At 35.5% G+C, this 19622-nt stretch overlaps 1 protein-coding gene across 1 annotated transcript; it reads right to left on the bottom strand.

The window, feature by feature from the left end:
* Positions 1-2547: 2547 nt before the first annotated feature.
* Positions 2548-19031, bottom strand: LOC131428015 (uncharacterized). Its single transcript, XM_058591649.1, has 3 exons — positions 18512-19031; positions 3209-3329; positions 2548-3136 (listed from the first exon to the last, which is right to left on the bottom strand). Exons 1-3 carry the CDS (start codon positions 18648-18650, stop codon positions 2944-2946), a joined length of 453 nt encoding a protein of 150 aa, XP_058447632.1. The 5' UTR covers positions 18651-19031; the 3' UTR covers positions 2548-2943.
* Between the last annotated feature and the right edge of the window lie 591 nt (positions 19032-19622).

The raw sequence follows: 19622 nt of genomic DNA, 5'->3' as shown, positions 1-19622 counted from the left end.
GGTCCCAGTCTCAAATTTTTTAGATTACACCAGATCTCGACGTATCATGCAATTCTAAGACATTTGGCATAAAATATAGAGGGTTGTATGCAAGACACGACCGATCACGATTACATTAAAAATGAAATAATTCTAAGGTACCTTATTATATACAAAAATAAAGATGATCATTAAACAGTGACAAACTTACTCTACTTTTAGTGTTTACATTTTTGGCGAATGATCAAAATGACAATTATATTCTTTCAGAACAATTGATTCTACTCTATTTTGATGCCTTCAACATTTTTTTACATTTGAAAATTTTTGGAAAATATCCTTTAAATGAAAGTCAATTAAGATAATTGAAATACTTAAATGACGTTACCGCATAAGTTCAAGTTAAATATATCCGAATCGATTGGTAATTAAATTATATAAATTCATCAACAAATTACTGAGTTATGCGTTGTTTTTATGCATGACGCAAAGCCTCCTATGCCGAACAAGAAATTGCCGTCATTTTGTACAACTGGGATTGGTGGATGAAAACATAGGTCGATTTTAACTATTTTTTCAATAGTATGCTAATGAAACACTGAAACAACGTTGCCATAAATGTTTAAGTTAAAAGTTTCGAAATCGATTGGTTGCTAAATTATATCAATCCATCAACAAATGACTGAGTTATTAACGTTCAAAATTGTGACAAAAAAAGGTTACGCGGCTTGAAACTTTTAATTGACAGCCGGCCCCGTATAGCGAAGAGTAAGGTATTTCTAATGCCAAAAAAAATTCGATTTCGGAAATCTCAGAATTTTTCGAACATCTCAGAATTTTTCGAACGTTTTTCATTACATCATCAAGCATGTGTGAACCGATTTTCACAAATCTCTTATGATTCCATACAAAATTCCTTAAGTTGAGCTGAATCCGACTCCCGTAATCAACACATGGGTTGAAAAGTCCAGGGTCCAAAACATAGATAACGTTAGTTTTATTGCAGTCACCTTTTTTCAGTTTATACGATCCTTTAAATGGCAGCTGTTAAAATTCCATATATTATATTCATTAGTTTACGAATTATTGTGCTAAGTCACGCTACTTTTGTTATTTTCAGAACAATGGATCAAAAACCATTTCATGTTTTAATTTTACACTGTTTCTTGATGGGAAAAAACACCGTTCAAGCAAAACATGGACCCATCACTTCACTCTGGAATCAAAACGATCGTCATCTAAGTGGATAGTAACTGGTGAACCTTGTCCAAAGCGAAAGCACGATAATCGGCAGGAAAGGTTATGGCTTCGGTATTTTGGAATATGCGTGGTGTAATATATATCGACTATCTTGAGAAAGGAAATACCATTAACAGTGAATATTATATAGCGTTATTGGAGCGTTTGAATGCTGAAATTGCAAAGAAACAATCGCATATGGCAAAGAAAAAAAATTTTTTTTCTATCAATATATCGCATCGTGTCACAAGTCAATCAAAACAATGGTTAAACTATATGAATTCTCGGGTAATTTTTCAAAAGGGCGTATAATCAAGTGACAGTTTTTCTGTAATCACTCTCTCTTTCGATTATTGAGATGTGTTTAAAAAGATTTTCTTTGATATCACTATTCTGTTTGAAAGTCGAGAGTTTCGGGTATCATTTCATGCAAAGAGTTGAGTGATAAACGTGGAAACCGCTTATTAATTAATAGAAGATAAAGTAAACAAAGAGAAATTGTCACTTGCTTATACGCCCTTTTGAAAAATTAACCGAGAATTGAACTTCGATTTGCTTCCACGTCCACCGTATTCGCCAGATTTGGCTCCCAGCGACTACTGGCTGTTCGCAGACCTGAAAAAATGCTCACCGGTAATAAATTTCGCACGAATGAAGAGGTTATTGCTGAAACTGAAACCTATTTTGAGGTAAAAGATAAATCGTTTTACAAAAGTGGTATTGAAATGTAAAAGCGGCGCTGGAATGATTGCGTTGCTCTTGATGGAGATTACGTTGATGACTACAGTTAATTTTCAACCAAAAAAATCGTATTCTCTTTGTTAGGTCCGGGACTTTTCAGTCCATGTGTTACAGACTTATGAGTTTCTAAATTTCAAACCGTCGCATGGAGCGGCGATGCAATAATGTTATTATTTTTCGAAATTGGTTCTAATCTATTCCAGCACCGGAATAGTTTTAAAAAACTTTCTCACTGGCTTGACCGATTCTAAAAAATTGAGATTGTGAAAGGTCTTATGGCCTAAGAAAAAACTTTTCAGCAAAACTTGTTTTCCCAAGATTGTAAACTGTCTTCTGAGTTGCAGTGCAAGGTGTTCATTTCTCTATGGTCCCATACAAAGAACAAGAAGTACTGTATGATAAGATATACTTACCCTACACTTAAGTTTTATCAATTCATCAAGGTGGATTGTGGTTCGCTAAATTTCAACTGCCCGCACTAAACTTCTAGTGTTAAGTATTTTTGGTCTTTGAATTCTTTAAACAATAGAATGAAAAAAAGAAGGTTCTTTTTGTACTACTCATTGCATAACTGATTTACACATAAAATAGAGGAAAAATTTTCTTTAATAATGCTCATAACTGAACTGACAGAACAAAATTAAGTAATTTTGATGTTGAGAAAAATACGGTAACTGAGTATAACTTTCTTGTTCAACTATTACTTGTGAATTTTACATCAGGGTTCAAAATGGTAACGAAAAGTTATGTTTTAAATGGTGGTACGCTTTCAGATAAATACATATTTCTAATATCACATACTTGACTAATAGGTATACCGTGTTCTTGTTCGATAATGCATATTGTTTTTCTGTTACTTCAGATTACCCTTATGATTTTACAAGTATACGTCCCTTCTGTACAATATTCGAAAGTACATTCATAGAAATAATATTGAGGTTCTATTTTTTTGTTTGTTCTCCTGTTCGCGTTCGGCTAAGATGCTCAGTTTTGCTTATCGTCTTTAGTATCTTCCGGAGCCTTCGTGTCCGGATATTCAAGCTGGACCCCTGGCTCACAGGTGAACTTAGGACAACAGTATGGGAATGGCGCAGTTTTGTTAGTTTTCTCAGTGTCCAATTTGCATTTATCATTGGCTAGTGGAAGTGGCCCGCAATCCTCGACTAATTCCAACAATCTGAAAGTACGTCAACGTGATATAGCAACACCTATACACCTTTAAATGGATTGTTCCCGAAATAACACTTACTGATTTTGATTGCTGTCAGAGACGACGCATGTAGAGCGGCCACAGAAAGGAGCAAGATCCCATGATTTGCCGGGTTCAACAGTAGCACATCGGGTTGAAGCAAAACACATGCCGGGGAAATCTGGAACAATGTAAACAAAATATTTCATTCAATTGGTGAGAAGTATGTAGATCTGACACTAACTAATCCATTAATATATAGAAAATTGACTTGACTGTGTGATTGCAAATTACTATGTCCGGTATTCAATAGAAGCAGAGTGTCTGCGTACAGTAAGCCAATTTACGTCCACCAAACTGCTGCTCACAGCGTAGACCTATCTGGCTTGCGATCATTCAAAGTAGAAACACGCGTTATGCAATATTAGCACAAAAGGCGTGTGCATTAAACAAGAGGAGTAAAAACTGGTTTGCAGATTGCATTTAGGCACAATATAGCGGTAACAATGCAAAAAAGGACGGTTACTTTTGTTGCTACCACTTACGATCAAGCCCACACGATACAAGCTTCAATCGTGGTTGCGCAATAATTGAAAGGGTTATCACAAAGAATCAGTAATGCGTACTACTAAAATCTTACAATGCAGAATGATGCAAACTTTGAAATAAATGTTATGATTGGATGCTATAATCGATCTCGATTCAAAATTTGATAACATACAAATCTAATAAACAGCAATTTCTATACCTATAATCGTTTGGAAACCCTATTATCAATAGTTTCGATCTTATCCCGACTAGCTTATGTGATTTTTCGCATGATAATGCTTTTCTCACATAACGTTTGTATGTATCATCGCATTGACGTAATTGACGAAAATGCTTGCAGTGGTTGATAATATTCAAAATCATCAATTGTCGTTGTCCGAGGTGTCAACACGTCCAATGCTACCCTTTGACCAGTAGACTTGTTGTTTCATTGCTTGCTCACTGCGACAACAATTTACTGCCCATCAAGTCTATACATAAATCGAGGTCATTGAATTATAGAATAAATGAATTTTCTGCTTCACTAAAACACTTGGAGAATGTTGATTGGTTAACCCTGCAAGAAAAAGGTAATGTTCATGAAACTTTGCTTGAATGATTAAGTTCAAATTTTGCTTTTCGTTCTGCTTGGACCACAACAGATCTTCTTGAATTAAAACGGATTCGCCATACTTGGCAACGTAACCATTGTCATTCACTGTTCAAAAGTTCCAGTGAAATTGAACTTGGGATTACACATGGCCTACGTTATGCGTGAACTGATCTTCGTCGGAATCCAACATATATATGGGCAACATCGGTTTTTTCAAATGTTTTTTTCAATGATCAACATTGAAGCCATGTAACTTGTTTGCAAAGTTCTTTACTTTGCTTTATTCGCTGAAAATACCGCCTCCGACATAGAAGCTGAAGTCAACACGTTGGATATTCTCGAGAACATGCGAGGCGAGGTACATATCCTTCACGGAAGTCAAAGCTTCTGATAACAATACATTCGTTTCGACCCAAGTGTTAAGACTTCAAAAAAATAACACTACTTCCTTCTCAGCAGGCCGTTCTATTTTGTTGGTCTTTGAGCGCTTGTTGAACGACATATTGCACGAAATATTCGTTCAATTTGCTGGAACGGTTTGATGTTGTTTTTCCTCTTGCAAAAATAGTGTGAAAATTAAGTGTTACCTTTACATAGAAAGAAAATTTGTTGTTATTCTACGTGAAGTAGAAGTATTGTGCAGGTATGTATTGTTAGTTTAAACAAATAAGTGGAAAAACTACAAGGATCAGCCCCATGGGGTTGTTCGAGCCGTTGATGTGGAACAAGGCAACCAAAATTTCCAATGATTGACATTTTCAATTAATCGTCACACTTTTGAATCCGCAAATGATCAAGAGTCTGCTTAGATTGATCCTTATCAACACCGAACACGCGAACCCAGCATATAGACTCTATTTATCGTGATTTGTATTTGTTTCGTAGCCGACGAAATAATATCAACAATTAAATGTTTGTACATGCTTGCGATACGGATATCGATATTTAAGCTTCTCTTCACCAAGCTTGTGTTCAAGTTTTGTATGCAAGCAGTTATTTTTATAGCGTTTCTGTACCATTACTACCATTTTGCTATTCCGGCTGGAGCGATAAAATATTTCTCATTATCAATCGAGTTCATCTTATATTAATTAGAAATTAGTCTTATGCACTCAAAATTTACCCTGGGGTAGTTGTCAATTTCTCAGGCGAAACGACATACCATGGGATTTCATCCAATCTTGCATGACACAAGATCAGAGCATACCAATAAAAGCTTCAAATCGTTTATGGCACTTTTTGTCTTGCTGTGTAGCAACAACCTACCTCTAGCAAGCTACGCATAAGACTGAAACGTTAGCTATAATTTCACTTCTATTTGTAAATTCGCGTGCTTCCAACAGCTTTGCTTTTGCTTCGATTGACCAATCAGAGCGCTGCTTTCCCTTTGATATATCGCTTACTCCTTCAAAACCGTCGACTATGGCAGGGAAATCCGGTATGCCGGAGATTTTTTGCAGCCAAAATAGGACACTGCTAGCTATTAATCAACATTTCAATGATATAAAATTAAAAATACATGGCTATGAACATTCAAATCGATACGTAGAGATATTTCCAATCAAATGGTGACATAATATTAATAATTGATACAAAATTGACTGAGCTGTAATTGTTCAAAACCTGACCACATTTCTACGTGTATTTTTCTTGAGTTTCTAGTTTGCACCGCTATATAGAAAAAAATGTGTTTCACATTAAAAACTTCAGAAATTCTGCAGTAAAACTAGTCCAACTTCGGTGCTCATATGATCAGTACGAAATTTTGCAAACCACTTACGAATTTTTGCTTCGCCCGGTGCAGAGTCTGGATAACACTCATCAAGCCATTTTTTGGTATCGGCGGCACTTTTTTTCATCAAAAAGTAGTGTTTCATCAACACACGAAATTCCTTTTTTCCATTTTTTTACAATCACAAAAGTAGCTTCACTCAAAATGCAATATCTAACAAACTAATAATCAGACAGCTGTCAAATTTATACACGTATCTTTTGAAGGTTGGTACTAACTGAAAATGGTATGAATTTAATTCTAGTGGCGCCCTCTCATAGAAACGATACGAACATTTCAGCCGATCTGTTATGCCGGGTTTGTTGAACGAAAAAAATAGCATTCGGTTCAATGGTCTGTTTCAAAATCGGCAAACGAAGATCCCGTGTTGGCCTCCCGTTCAACGATTGATTGGACTTTCATTGGACCAATGATCCAACGTATTGGACCAATGAAGGACCACCGTTGAACGTTTTTTCTGAGTGGGTGAGAGGGTTGTAAAAGGCATTGAACAAAACGATATATTTTCAGGATACGAACAGGATATGCGAAATGTTGCTCAACAAAAAGGAAAACGGTAAACTTATATAGTAATCTTGTGAACGATAAAACTATGATTTATAAAAAAACGAATACCTGCTATACCATGAAAACTGATTGTTAATTTGATAATCATGATAACTGTAGAGTACACAGGAGAGATTATTGTATCAGACCTATTTCTCAATTAAAACTATCTCAAAACACAGAACTAATTTGATACAAACTTGCATACAACTGTACTCTACAATAACATCAAAGAAATGTGTTTATCATTTAAACTATTGTTGATTAGCTGAACATTTCTATGCTTCCAATGTTTTTATTAGGATCTACCAGAAGAAGTTTTCAAAGCTAACATTCACTAAATATATGGGTTTATTATTTAATTATTTTATTATTTGAAGCAGACAAAAAAAAATTTCAGAACATAATTATTTTCATGAAGGCAGTCAACGGCTAGTATAGATCGAAAAACAGTTGCACGCATAGCATGGAGCACACTTTATGTATCAGTTCGGTTACGGCCAAGTTCATCTAGCGGACGATATCTGTAAAAAATAGCATGGGGAAGCACTATAAAGTAGAATAAAATGACATGTATGCAAACAATCTATTTCAGCATATATCGTTCGATGATATTGGCTATTTAGCTAGAGGTGAAGGCTGAACAAACTCCTGAACAAACTTTTTACTTTAACATACCATGGTTTAACATGATTTCCTTTGACGGGTTCAGACCAGAATAGATACAAAAGAGCAAAATGAACGCAAAGTTCCACTATATGCTGACGAACAACGAATTTCGGCGGAAGTATTTACAGAGGCTGGAAATTGAATTTGTGCTTCCAACAAGGCTGCGTATCATTTGTGAAAAAATGCACACGTTTTGTTCAAACTGATGTAAAACTTTTCAATTGATCAAACCAAAATTACCAGTAACTATAAGTCTGAGTAATTTTGATTGTTGTCAAGGTTCTCGATTCAAACCCATTTAGGTAAATGAAATTTCCTAATTTCATTCAAGTTCATCTTCGACTGTGTTGAAGAGTGGAGAAATACTTATAGGCAAAATTATGCCTAATTGCAATTTGGCACTCTATTGTCTGTTACCATAGACGTGAAATAGAACTTTTATGTACGTGGAGTTCAGCATAAATATATATTATCGTAAACGCATTATCAAGTTTAGCAGTTTGGGTGTATTTAATGAATAATTAAAACTCACATCACGTTTAGTCAGTATCGTCTAAACGTGATGTTGGCAAAATTTGTTTTATTTTCGTATAAAGTTAGCGTTTGAAAATACTACTGTCGAAATTCCGTTAGTTGGTACTTGGTTGGTTGGAGTGTTCGTCAAAGCATAATCCAATTAAAAAGCACTGCTCAAGGGTGGCAAAAACTCACTCATGAGGCTAATTTTCTTCTATTCACGTGAGCATAATTTAATATGCAATCCGATGAATGGTGGTAAAGATGAAATTCATTGCTGATTCGTACAAACACACTGACCTATACCATAAATCAAATAAACATAGATTTCCGACTGTACGGTGACACTAACAGCACCTCTAGTGTGAAACGTGTGTATTTTTTTCCATTAGCTACTGTGGTTTTGTTAAATGCGCAGGCAACTTTATGCATGCATTTAAGGAGCATTTACGCACCCATTCTCCACCAGACGGTGCTTTTGCTGTCACGGGTTGCTCAACTACATTAGTATTACACTGGGAAATCTATTAGGTTTTTTACCGTCACTGCTAACCTCAATCGGATGAACACTTTTTGACAGTCCAGCAGTACTGTTTGTAAACAGAAATTTCTTTTGTTTGTTTATTGACAAATTGGATCAGACCATTTACGGTCCGTATCGCCTAAATAAAGTTTTGAAACATTGAATACGGTTCGTTTTTGATATTTATTAAATAAAAGTGACTAGTTGCAAAGTGTAAAGATGATTGTTTTAGATGTGCTCTTCGATTTTTGTTTAAGCTTGTTTGTAAATAGTACCGCTGAACTGTCAAGGATGAATACTTGTTCATTTGTGTCGTCACGATAAAAAACCTAATGTTTATTTGATTTATGCCTATACATAGTACCAAAAACATCATATTAACAAGATATCCAGCTCTCACATTTCGCGAACGAATCATTGGCAACATCCTTTTTTGCGAGCATGGCGCCCTCAGGCGAGTCCGCATCGAATCTCGTACATAGAAGTAGGGGAGAGAAATGACAAATTCGTGCGCGACAAAATAGTAGCACAATTGAGATTATATGTTGAATGTGATACCGTGCGATGGCGTTGCTGAAATGATGATTGACTTCGCTCTAAGCTCACAGGGTTTACCATATTTACCATATAAGTACTGAGTTTAGCATCGCTGTACTGAGCTACGATGGTGGCTTTATGAGTTTGTGCTGGTCCTCAAAACGAACACGTGTACCGATGTACGAAACCAAAAACCGAACCATAGCGTGGGCGAGATGGGCCTTGGTCTTATCCTGTCACGTTATGCCTATACATAGTACCAAAAACATCATATTAACAAGATATCCAGCTCTCACATTTCGCGAACGAATCATTGGCAACATCCTTTTTTGCGAGCATGGCGCCCTCAGGCGAGTCCGCATCGAATCTCGTACATAGAAGTAGGGGAGAGAAATGACAAATTCGTGCGCGACAAAATAGTAGCACAATTGAGATTATATGTTGAATGTGATACCGTGCGATGGCGTTGCTGAAATGATGATTGACTTCGCTCTAAGCTCACAGGGTTTACCATATTTACCATATAAGTACTGAGTTTAGCATCGCTGTACTGAGCTACGATGGTGACTTTATGAGTTTGTGCTGGTCCTCAAAACGAACACGTGTACCGATGTACGAAACCAAAAACCGAACCATAGCGTGGGCGAGATGGGCCATCGGTCTTATCCTGTCACGTTAGTGACACAGCAAATAAAAAAAATCATAGCGTGGTGTACACGCATGGCTGCCGAGAGTGGAGGGGGAAAGGATTCCCGGGCCCGAACTTTTTTAAGGGGGGGGGGGGGTGTTGGAAATGCGAAGATTCAATATTGTTTTTACATTCCTCATAACAAAACAAAATATCAAAAATCGAAACAAATTTGGCTTGCGAACCAAGGATGGCTTTTATCATATCAAAGAATGCTCACTGGCAACTCTTCACACGATTGAATCAGTGCCGTCAAAGAGAGACGGATATCATCGCAACAACAAAAAACTGGCATGGTTCATTCAACATAGAATATACACCAGTGCGAGAGCGAATTTATTTCGATAACCTGTCTGAGAATCAAAGGTTAGCTCGCTGCTGTGGGGATTCTCTCTGAAGCAACAAACGGACGCTTATTCTCGTTTCGCGATCCGATTCTGTATGGGCAGTGGATAATTGCGATAGAATCATTTTGCTATTGCCGCTTATTCTAACTATGTGCATATAACCTTTGTATAAGTTGTGTCTATGACAATGTCTGTGAATGCTCCAAACAAGGGTTTCGAAATATTGCAACCTAGTATAAGAATCATCAAGTCGAATCATCGATTCGATTTTCAACGATAATTGTCAACTTGCGATTCCCTCTTGGTAAATTCCACACAGCACCAATCATTATCAGACTGTAATTTTTTTAAGGGCCGTGAAATACTCAGAGTATGAAGTGGAGCGAAGAAATGTAGAAAAATTCTCTCGCGGTTCATGCGTTGAGAGACTCGAGTTCTTGTAGCATCTTCTACCGGATTGAAAATGTTGTATACAATATAGATAAAAATCGAGCAGCTTCTGTCCAATTTTCGGCAATCACCAACACTGTTGCGAACTATTTTGTTCGAATAATGTATTTAAAAATCTCTTAAGACGATGACATTCCCATGCTCAAAATGTTTTTCAATTCTCATGATTCGGGGCCCGTAATATTGCAGTTCCCCTGGGCCCGAATTTTCTCTCGGCGACCCTGTGTACACGATATACGGTTGAATTCAATGTCTCGAGCTCAACACAACTGGCTGCTGAACCGAACAAAGCATGCAGGATATAAGAACATGTGTTGAGATTTGGATTGAGACTTCGAACATTGGCAACTCTGGTGGATGGGAATACAAGCGAGACAATATCATAAGAATTTGATGCAATGTGTTGATGTACAAACACATCAAATCACTGCTCAAAAAACGTATCTCTGTGGGTTATAACATTTGACGGGCGCTCAGCATTTGATTTGAATATTTGTTTGTTTTGTTTTTGTTAAAATATAACTGTTACTTCATAATAAAAACTGAAGTTAAGAAAAGGGTCTAGGCATCCTTGATAAAACCCATTGAATGGCAAGTTAAAATTAGAACACTTACCAGACGCGTTGTCTGGTAGCAAATTAATCTAAATGGCTCATGCTTTTCGTATAATGCATTACGAGTTTTCAGAAGAACGTTGGTACTACACTTTCACTACAAATAAAGTTTGAGAAAAAGTTATTTTCGATTCCAAAGGTGCGATGTGTAGTAAACACTAACGATCTTGATAGTAATTTTAACGACATAAACTGAGTGGGAAGACATGGGTATTGGACGAAGATCTATGCCAACATCGACAGCCAATACGGATCAATTTAGAAAAGGTATTATTATGTGTCATGCTGAAGCAACTCATTTCATCGGCGTAGATAATAATACTGCTAGAGCTATATCATCCAAAGTGGTATGAAATACTGTACTGCTCGATATTATGAAGAGTTGAAGAGATTAGTAAATCCGACTAGTTCTTCAACTCCTCAAAATTCTCGATGATATCAATGACGATGCTGGCAATATATCATACACCACAACTGAGCTAAGGAGACGTTGACGTGTAATTTGCGACAAGGATTGAAGATCTGAGGACTGATGAATCATTTTGTGGAACGACAGTCAATACTCGCGTAAATTGTTGAATGAATGATTTTTGTTAACTTTCATACTTTAAATTAAATCGTTTTCTTTCTGACAACCTTTTCAATTTTTTAAAATTTTTCTCAAAAAAAAAATGACAGAGTACTTTTTGAACTCTCATCAGAAACCGTGCTAATTACAAAAACCGTGTTAATTCTGGAATCCGTGTAAAAAAGCCGTGTATAAAAAACCGTGCAAAAAGAAACGTGTAAAAAGATACCTTAGTGTACAAAAATAATTACTGTTGGCTTTTGCACTGCTATGTCATAATCTAGTGTAAGTGGTATACTGATGTTCGAAAGTCATTATAATTCAAAATCACAAATCTAAAATCGGTAAAAAAAATTGACACCTCCTCTCTGAGAGGCCCCTTTTAGAGATTATGATCAAAGTTGGTTTTGTTTGTCCATTTTCACATAATTTATCATACAAATGAAATTTGTATGAGTAAAATAATTTCAAATTTCATCCGAGATTTTCAAATATATAGGACAGTTTTAAAACATACGTTGGATGACAATACATGAATATTCATTTTTACCATATTTGTACGGTTTTACTATCAGCAATGAGGTTGAGGCCCTTATTACCGTTCTCATTTCCACTTCCATTTTCACATCACTCCCATATCACTTCACTTGATTTTACATATTACCAGTATCACGCATAGTGAAGTTGTGGAAAAAACTCATTTTTTCAACAAAATGTTGGTGGCGTGATGTTCATAATACCATCAAGTTCATCCAAGTAATTACTTTTGTCTCCGGAGCGACTTCCGTAATAAGGACCTGAATTCACTTCACTCGATTTTCACTGTGAAGTGATACTGATATTAAGGGTCGCAATCACTTCATTTGGTTTTCATCGTGTAGTGATACCGGTAATAAGGGCCTGAGTGAATTGAAAAATTATTACACATATTTTTCAAATACAAGGGAAAAACCTGTTTTAATCCACCTAATGGTGTAATGGTGAATTTATCATTAGCATTTCACGAGAAATCGATGCAAGTTTTATATTGGACATTTTGAACAACTGTTTACGGAACCGGAATCGGGAGACGGTCGCAGTTGCAGTAAGTTTTCAGGATCTTTAAATAGCCAGACTTACAAGTTCGAATAGTTTTACAATCTGCTTCAAAAATTTCGTACTTTTTTGTGTCGTCAACTATATGAAGGTTAGACATTAGTTTCTTTCATTATCCTGGAAGTCGGATCCGAATAAAGTTCAACCTCATTCAATAGGATAATAAGACAAATATTCGAATCAGAGTTCGATTGGTTCAGTCACGGTTAGCTTGTTTGGTTATAAGCATAGATCGGCATGCTAGAAGAATTTACTGAATAGTTTTAAGGATTGTTTTCAAAACCCACTAACGATAAATTCAATGAAAATATTCTGTTTTTTTAATATTGATTATAGAGACAAAATCTTTGTTTCAATTCCAGTTGTTTGGCTCACCTCTCATGCTCACCAATTATTCGAAAATAAACGAACCAAGCGAAATTCTGCACTTATGTTACTTTTCTTTATTAGGTTTAAGCTAAACAGGGTATTATTTTCGAATCAGTTGCATAAAACCTACTTTGTGATTGGATTTTAAATCAATTTTGGTCACAGTATGTATGTAAATATTATTTACAGTTTTTATTGTTATGGTGCGATATTACTGTACTACCGACTGTAAACATTTCATATCCATTTCGGAGCATGCAATTCCGATGCAAATATCTTTTCAAATAAACTTGATTCCATTGAATTTTTTTCTTTCTTTCGGGTACACATCTCGTAATGTAGCTATGATTTGTCTCTACCTCAGTATCTTGTTAAATCACACACCGGTAACAAAACAAACAAAGTCGGGCTCATGTGTGTTCGGTGCCAATGAACTCGCGTGTGTTTTCAAAATCGGTGTTGGTTTTAGTTTTCTTTACCGCGTGCATGAAATCGAACACCACACACAGCGTGCTTCGTTCGTAAAGGTGTTGTTGTGTTTTCTTCTCCCGTACCAATGCATGTGCGTACCTCTGGACATTCATCGCCTCGTAAATCCGGAGCCGGAAGTCAGATATGGATGAAATTCAGGAGTTATGTAAGAAATCATAAAACCTTCCATTTGAGCCGAAATTTGTGAAAATCGACCAAGCCATCACTGAGAAAAATGAGTTCGTTCCACTTCAGAGTTTGTGGCCACTATTTCGGTGATTTTGGAAGCACTGGTATACTGGTATAGCCAGAACGGATACATTTAGCCGTCAACTGATAACTTTTCGTGTTTTGCATCACCGCTCTGTATAAATGCTCTTTATCCTGTAGATCCGGAATTGCAAGACGTATCCAGATGAAATTGTATTGTATAACTTGTAATTGGAAATTTTACTCTAATCGTCCTGTAATTCCGAAACCGAAAGTCGGATCGAGATGAAACTCAGAAATTCAGACTATATAACAGAGTTATATCTATATCGTTTCTTGTTTTGATACTTGTTATTTTTTTTTTTCATTTGAGCTACTAATGAAATTAGACTTATATCAACACTTTTTACAAAATTTGCTTTCTGTTATAAACTTGTACAGCTTACTGATAGGGATATTTCTTTTCACATGCATATAAAGAATCAATTTGACAATTTGATCACATGGTAGATGGTTGATCAAGCAAGTTTTATTATAATTTACATCAAGCAGGTTTTATTATAATTTTTATGGCATAGATGTTGTTTTTTTTTGCAATAAATATCCATGCTTTTGATTGTGCGAACAATGAGAGAATCAGTATTTCATTAATTCTGTTACTACGTCACTTTCTAAATTGGTCTATTAGTTCACTAACATCATTATTATCTGAAATGCATCTACCATCAAGGTCATTGCGAAATCGTTCCGTTGATCATCAGCTGAATCAATTAACATTGAGCAAGGCATCAGTATGGATTGTTTCACTTTCAACAGACAAACTCAAAGTCACCGTTCCTAATAAATTCAATTTAAACCGGAAAACAACCCCTGAAAGCAGTAGCACGAGTTGATAAATGAGTCACCATCATAAACCGGTAAATTAACATACAACTATCCATGACAAACTTTGGAGCGACGTTCACTTGAGTTTTACTAGTCGCAACAAGCAAAAAACTTGCTATGCGTTATAACAGTTGCTTAGAAAAACTTGTGTGTTCGTGGTAATAAGTATTTGGAATATTTTTCATCGTCTCGGTCATCAGGTACTATTCTTAATGAACAATGCAGACGATAAGCAAGCAAATCTTACAGATTAACAAACATGTTAAACAAGCTAATCATGGACACAATACATAGTTTAGTACAAAGGAATAAATTAAATTCAATTAATCTAATCAACCAACCATGAGCATATTGCTTTCCCACATTCAGTATTGTAGACAGTAGCTCAACAATTTATGTCTTGAGGCGTAGGCTTTCTGTGCGTTTGAGCATGACATGAAAATCTATAGACATGAAGGTCACTTGATGTTGTATACAGATAAATAATTAATGATTCCACCGTCTGTAATTTCTGGTTGCGTTTTTGACGAGATAATTCAATAACTAATTAATTTGAGATGATCAAAAAAGTAAACGGAAGTTTACCTACTAGTTACAGCTGGTTTTGCTATCCTTACACCCTTACATTATGCGTGAAAATTACATAACCTAAACAACGTATACTGCCATTCAGTGTTTCGTTTAAGACTCAAGTAAATAAGCGTTTGTCAGTGGTTCAAGTAAAATACCTGCATTTTGTAGGGTCGAAGAAAAACTGAAAAGACATAATACTATTTTCATGACATCTAAGTAATTAATACTTCAACCTTCTTCATAGTACAGAACTCGCTAAAACTTGGGAATGGTTCTAAGAGACTATCATATCATATACCAATCGATTCAGCACGACAAATTGAGAAAATCTGTGTGAATCAAACAAATAGGTTGAAATGTCTAAAATTTCTAGACCTATTTTGAATTTGATTAAGTTAAATCTCAATTGATTGGTTGGTCCCCTTTTCAGCCCGAACGTTTTTGATTAAATTTGAGATTAGGTGTTTACAATTTTAGTGATTGAAATTTGAAACATATATTGATACTTAGATAGGTTATGGTACTACCTATCAAACAATATCCACTGAAACGATAACAACATAGCAAGAAAATACATGAGAAAGGCAAAACATGCAAATTTACATCATGATAGATGCACATAAAAGGAATGTCTTATTTAACTGAAACTTTCAAGCCAAAATCGTAAATCGTATCATTTCATAAATTTTTCAGCTAATTTAGTTTCATTTGACAACCAATCTGAAGTAATATTTACTTTCAAATTGTAATAAATGTAGTTTCCTGCCATTACACACGAAAATACGGTATAATTTGATTTCGTTAAGTACCCCATAGCATGTACATTCAGTTTTACGGACAATTTTTCGTTAATCTGGGTCGAAGCGAAATTGTACCCAATTAAATTATTCAACATTGGATCGGGATGCAGTCTGAAATCGTAATTAATTTCTTTTTTTTAATGCGTTTATTTATACCCGGTTTTAACCTTGATAGGTCTTTCGCCAAGTGGTATGAATTTCTTATTAAATTTCGGACGATTAAATTAGATACAACTCCGTATTGATTCATACGCTGTCCGTAAATTGAACGTGTATGAACGTGCCGTGGGCGTAACGTTTTCAGGGTGGCAAACCAATCCTTTTTTTTCATCCAAGTCATCTTTCCGGAAATGGAGCTCAGCTTTTTTTTGTTCGCTTAACTTGCAATGGGGGCTCAAATCTTATTTTACCCCGGGCGTCAAATTTCCGCGGTACGCCACTGATTTGAACAAAAGTTTGTCAAAATCGGTTCAGCCATCTCCGAGAAAACCTAGATTATTTGACACATACACATTGTTCAGCTTGATGAACTGAGTCGAATGGCATATTACACTTGGCCTTTCGGGCCAATTCTTACTAGTCGATTTTTCAAGTGGTTTCATGTACCTTTCTATATGAGCCTGAGCTGGAGCGACTACCACTGGTTGCTATTCCGTTACTTTGTTACGGGATTAGCTGACATTGTACAGAGAATCCCTAGATGACCTAGGATTGGCAAATCATCCTTCTGGAAACTCTAGATATCTAGGGTATAATACCCATCCATCCTTTTTTAGAGTGCGTGATAATCGTTACTATTTTGGTGTGTTATATTATCTCAATATAGGAAAACAAATTAGTTGAAAATACTAAATGGTAAACAAATTATTTATTATTCATGGTAAATTTGAACATTTATTCAACATTGTTATTACCATGATTGTTAGAATTCGTCCAGTTTAGACGAATGTGTCGAGAGAGCAGGAATTTTGAACACTACATGATGAAGTGATATTTAAAATCAATTTAGACACAATTTTCAAATTTTCATTCAACCCAAAGTTTTTAAAACCATAACGCTGATTCTTGGTACTATTACGACAGATGACAGTTTATTTTTTTAAATATTACTGAACAAGCTATTAATATTATCATTTTACAAAATTTTATTAGTAGTATACTTTATTCATCAAGCTAACTAAATAATAGCAAAAATTATCATGAAACTAATATGCGAATGTAGACAATATAAAAATTGTACCAAAAAACAGAACTTTGATAAAATGAAATTTATTAATTTTGTTAGTAAAGCTGTTTAAGTGATTCATAATGCAATTTTTTTAAATTCAAATAAAAACTATCAACACCATTGAATCTTGATGCAGAAGAAATACGAGAGCGAAATCTAATGGCGTTTTCCATTGATAAACATTAGCAGCGTGGATTGCTCTGGTTTTGTACTTTCGAGCAGAAATGACGACGAAACACAAATTACACTTCTGCTCGAAAGTGCAAAACCAAAGCAAATCCATGCCACCAGTGTTTATCAATGAAAAACGGCTGACGATTTTGAATTGATGGGATGATGTTAAAATTTGCTAAACTAATAAGTTTAATAACACGCGGAAAACGTTATAACGAAGAATAAGGTCATATAAAATTGAATGTTTTGAAATTTGAATAATTTCAAAAAAACAGTTAACAACAGATCGTTTTATTTTTTGGTTTACTAGTGCAAGTTCATCTTTACAAACAAACAAAAAGTTTTTTGGACCCTTACAGCTAGTACAGAGATAACAAAATATATAGTGAAATATTAAATTTTTGATGTCAATTCTATTGTAATAACAAACAAACAAATTGTGATCTTATTTATCATGTGAGTCAAAGGCGTTGTCACACAACATAACAGTTCAACTTGTTCAGTTCACTTAGATATCGAACACTTTGTTTCTCAACGATAATTGATGGAAAGATCTAGAAAAACATGCAACCGGTTTATTTTGTCGTAGATTTGTTATGGAAATTGCCCCACAAGATCTACAACAAGGTGCACCTGGTTGGTCGCTGAGGCGATTCCATTTTTTACTTCTCGTTGATATATTTGATAATTTATAACGATTAGTGTGTAATAACGTCAACCTACACACGCTACTGAATTGAAGGCTGACTTTCCAGATGTGTGTGTGTGTATGTCACTAATAAGTTATATCTCTGAAAAAACCGAACATTCGTTAACGGTAAAGTAACGTGCTTCACTAATTGTATGAAATAAAAGTCAGTAAATTGCATTTTGCACATTCCACATTGCGTATGCTGCATCCAACATTCGGTTCGTTTGCTATAGTATACTACGACAAAAGATATTACAAGAAGCAATTGCAGTTCATACCCTTCCGTTGGGTGTGTTAGCAATCGTCAATTATGCCCGGCAACGAATACCTTATGCTTTTTCAATGGAAACATATTTCTATTCTTATGTGCAATTGAATCTATTGTATCGATTGTGTAATATACGCGAGCTTGCATATTTTCAGTATTGCACCACAAAGAGCACTGTTGGACATTGTCTTCATTGATTCGATCTTACCTCGAAGCACATCGGCAGGAATCAGTCGTTTGTAAATTCGAAGACCTTCTTCTTCCTCCTTATCCTTCGCTGGCTCATCGGCACCGAATACACAGACTGCACAAAAAGCAATGACTACTCCAAAAGTGAATAACTTCATGATTACGATTTGTCTTCGAACTACAAAAAAGCACAACTCTTATAAACACTTTGTTTTGCACGAGTAATTCTCTAATAGACGTTAATCAATGTGTTCTGTACAGTAGTATCCCGGTGGAATCTACAAGTTTAACTGGCGTAACGTAATTGATCACACGCTTACGAACAATGATATCACCATTCAAAATTTAGTGTTTTATTAGTTGCACAATGTTCTACGAAGGTGAACCGCGATGCTTTCTGCTACCTGGCAGCGCACCCGCAAGCACGACAAGAACAAGCTGCGTAATTTAAAGAGACGTGGACCCAGTGAAAGTCGGTTCAGAAATAAGCTCGGGGATAAAATAATCGGTCGTATTTATAGTAGTAAAAGGAATGACCAGAGCCGACAACCAGACCCGCGATTTCCCAGTCTGCTATATTCGTTGCAATCGGTTTGTTTCTACTGCATACAAGCAGCTTTTCTGCCTTTGGTTTGGGTGGCACCGAGATGTGAATTAGTGGAGGGGACAAACTTCAATCATTTACTAGGTTTTCGGAGTGCAAGCTAAACAGAGAAATAATGTTTATATGTGCCGACAACCTTATTGAGCAGCGTCTATACAATATATGATACATATAAGAAAATACTTCAGAAATCATCAGAAACATTAGTTTTACCTTATTGGCTTGATAACTGATGAGTTTAAATTATTACACCAAAGTGACATTTTTAGTTTATTAGGTTGTAAACCACTTCGCGAATGATTTGAATTTTTGGTTAAAATTTGACATTTTGATAGTTGTTTTTATCGAGCAGTTAAATTTGACTAAATATTCGACCCAATTAAAAATTTGACGAATGGAAGGTTATTTGTATTTATTTTGCATTAAAAATAATGTTAAGTAGCATAATTATTGAAATACAGTGAACAGAAGAAGAACTGGAGAAGAACTTCGAGACAAACTTCATTCAACTGACGTTACATTTTTA

Source organism: Malaya genurostris, chromosome 2 (genome assembly GCF_030247185.1).
Source record: "Malaya genurostris strain Urasoe2022 chromosome 2, Malgen_1.1, whole genome shotgun sequence".
Taxonomy (NCBI): Eukaryota; Metazoa; Arthropoda; class Insecta; order Diptera; family Culicidae; genus Malaya; species Malaya genurostris.
Note: the sequence above shows the minus strand (reverse complement) of the source record. Positions and strands in the feature narration are given on the sequence as shown.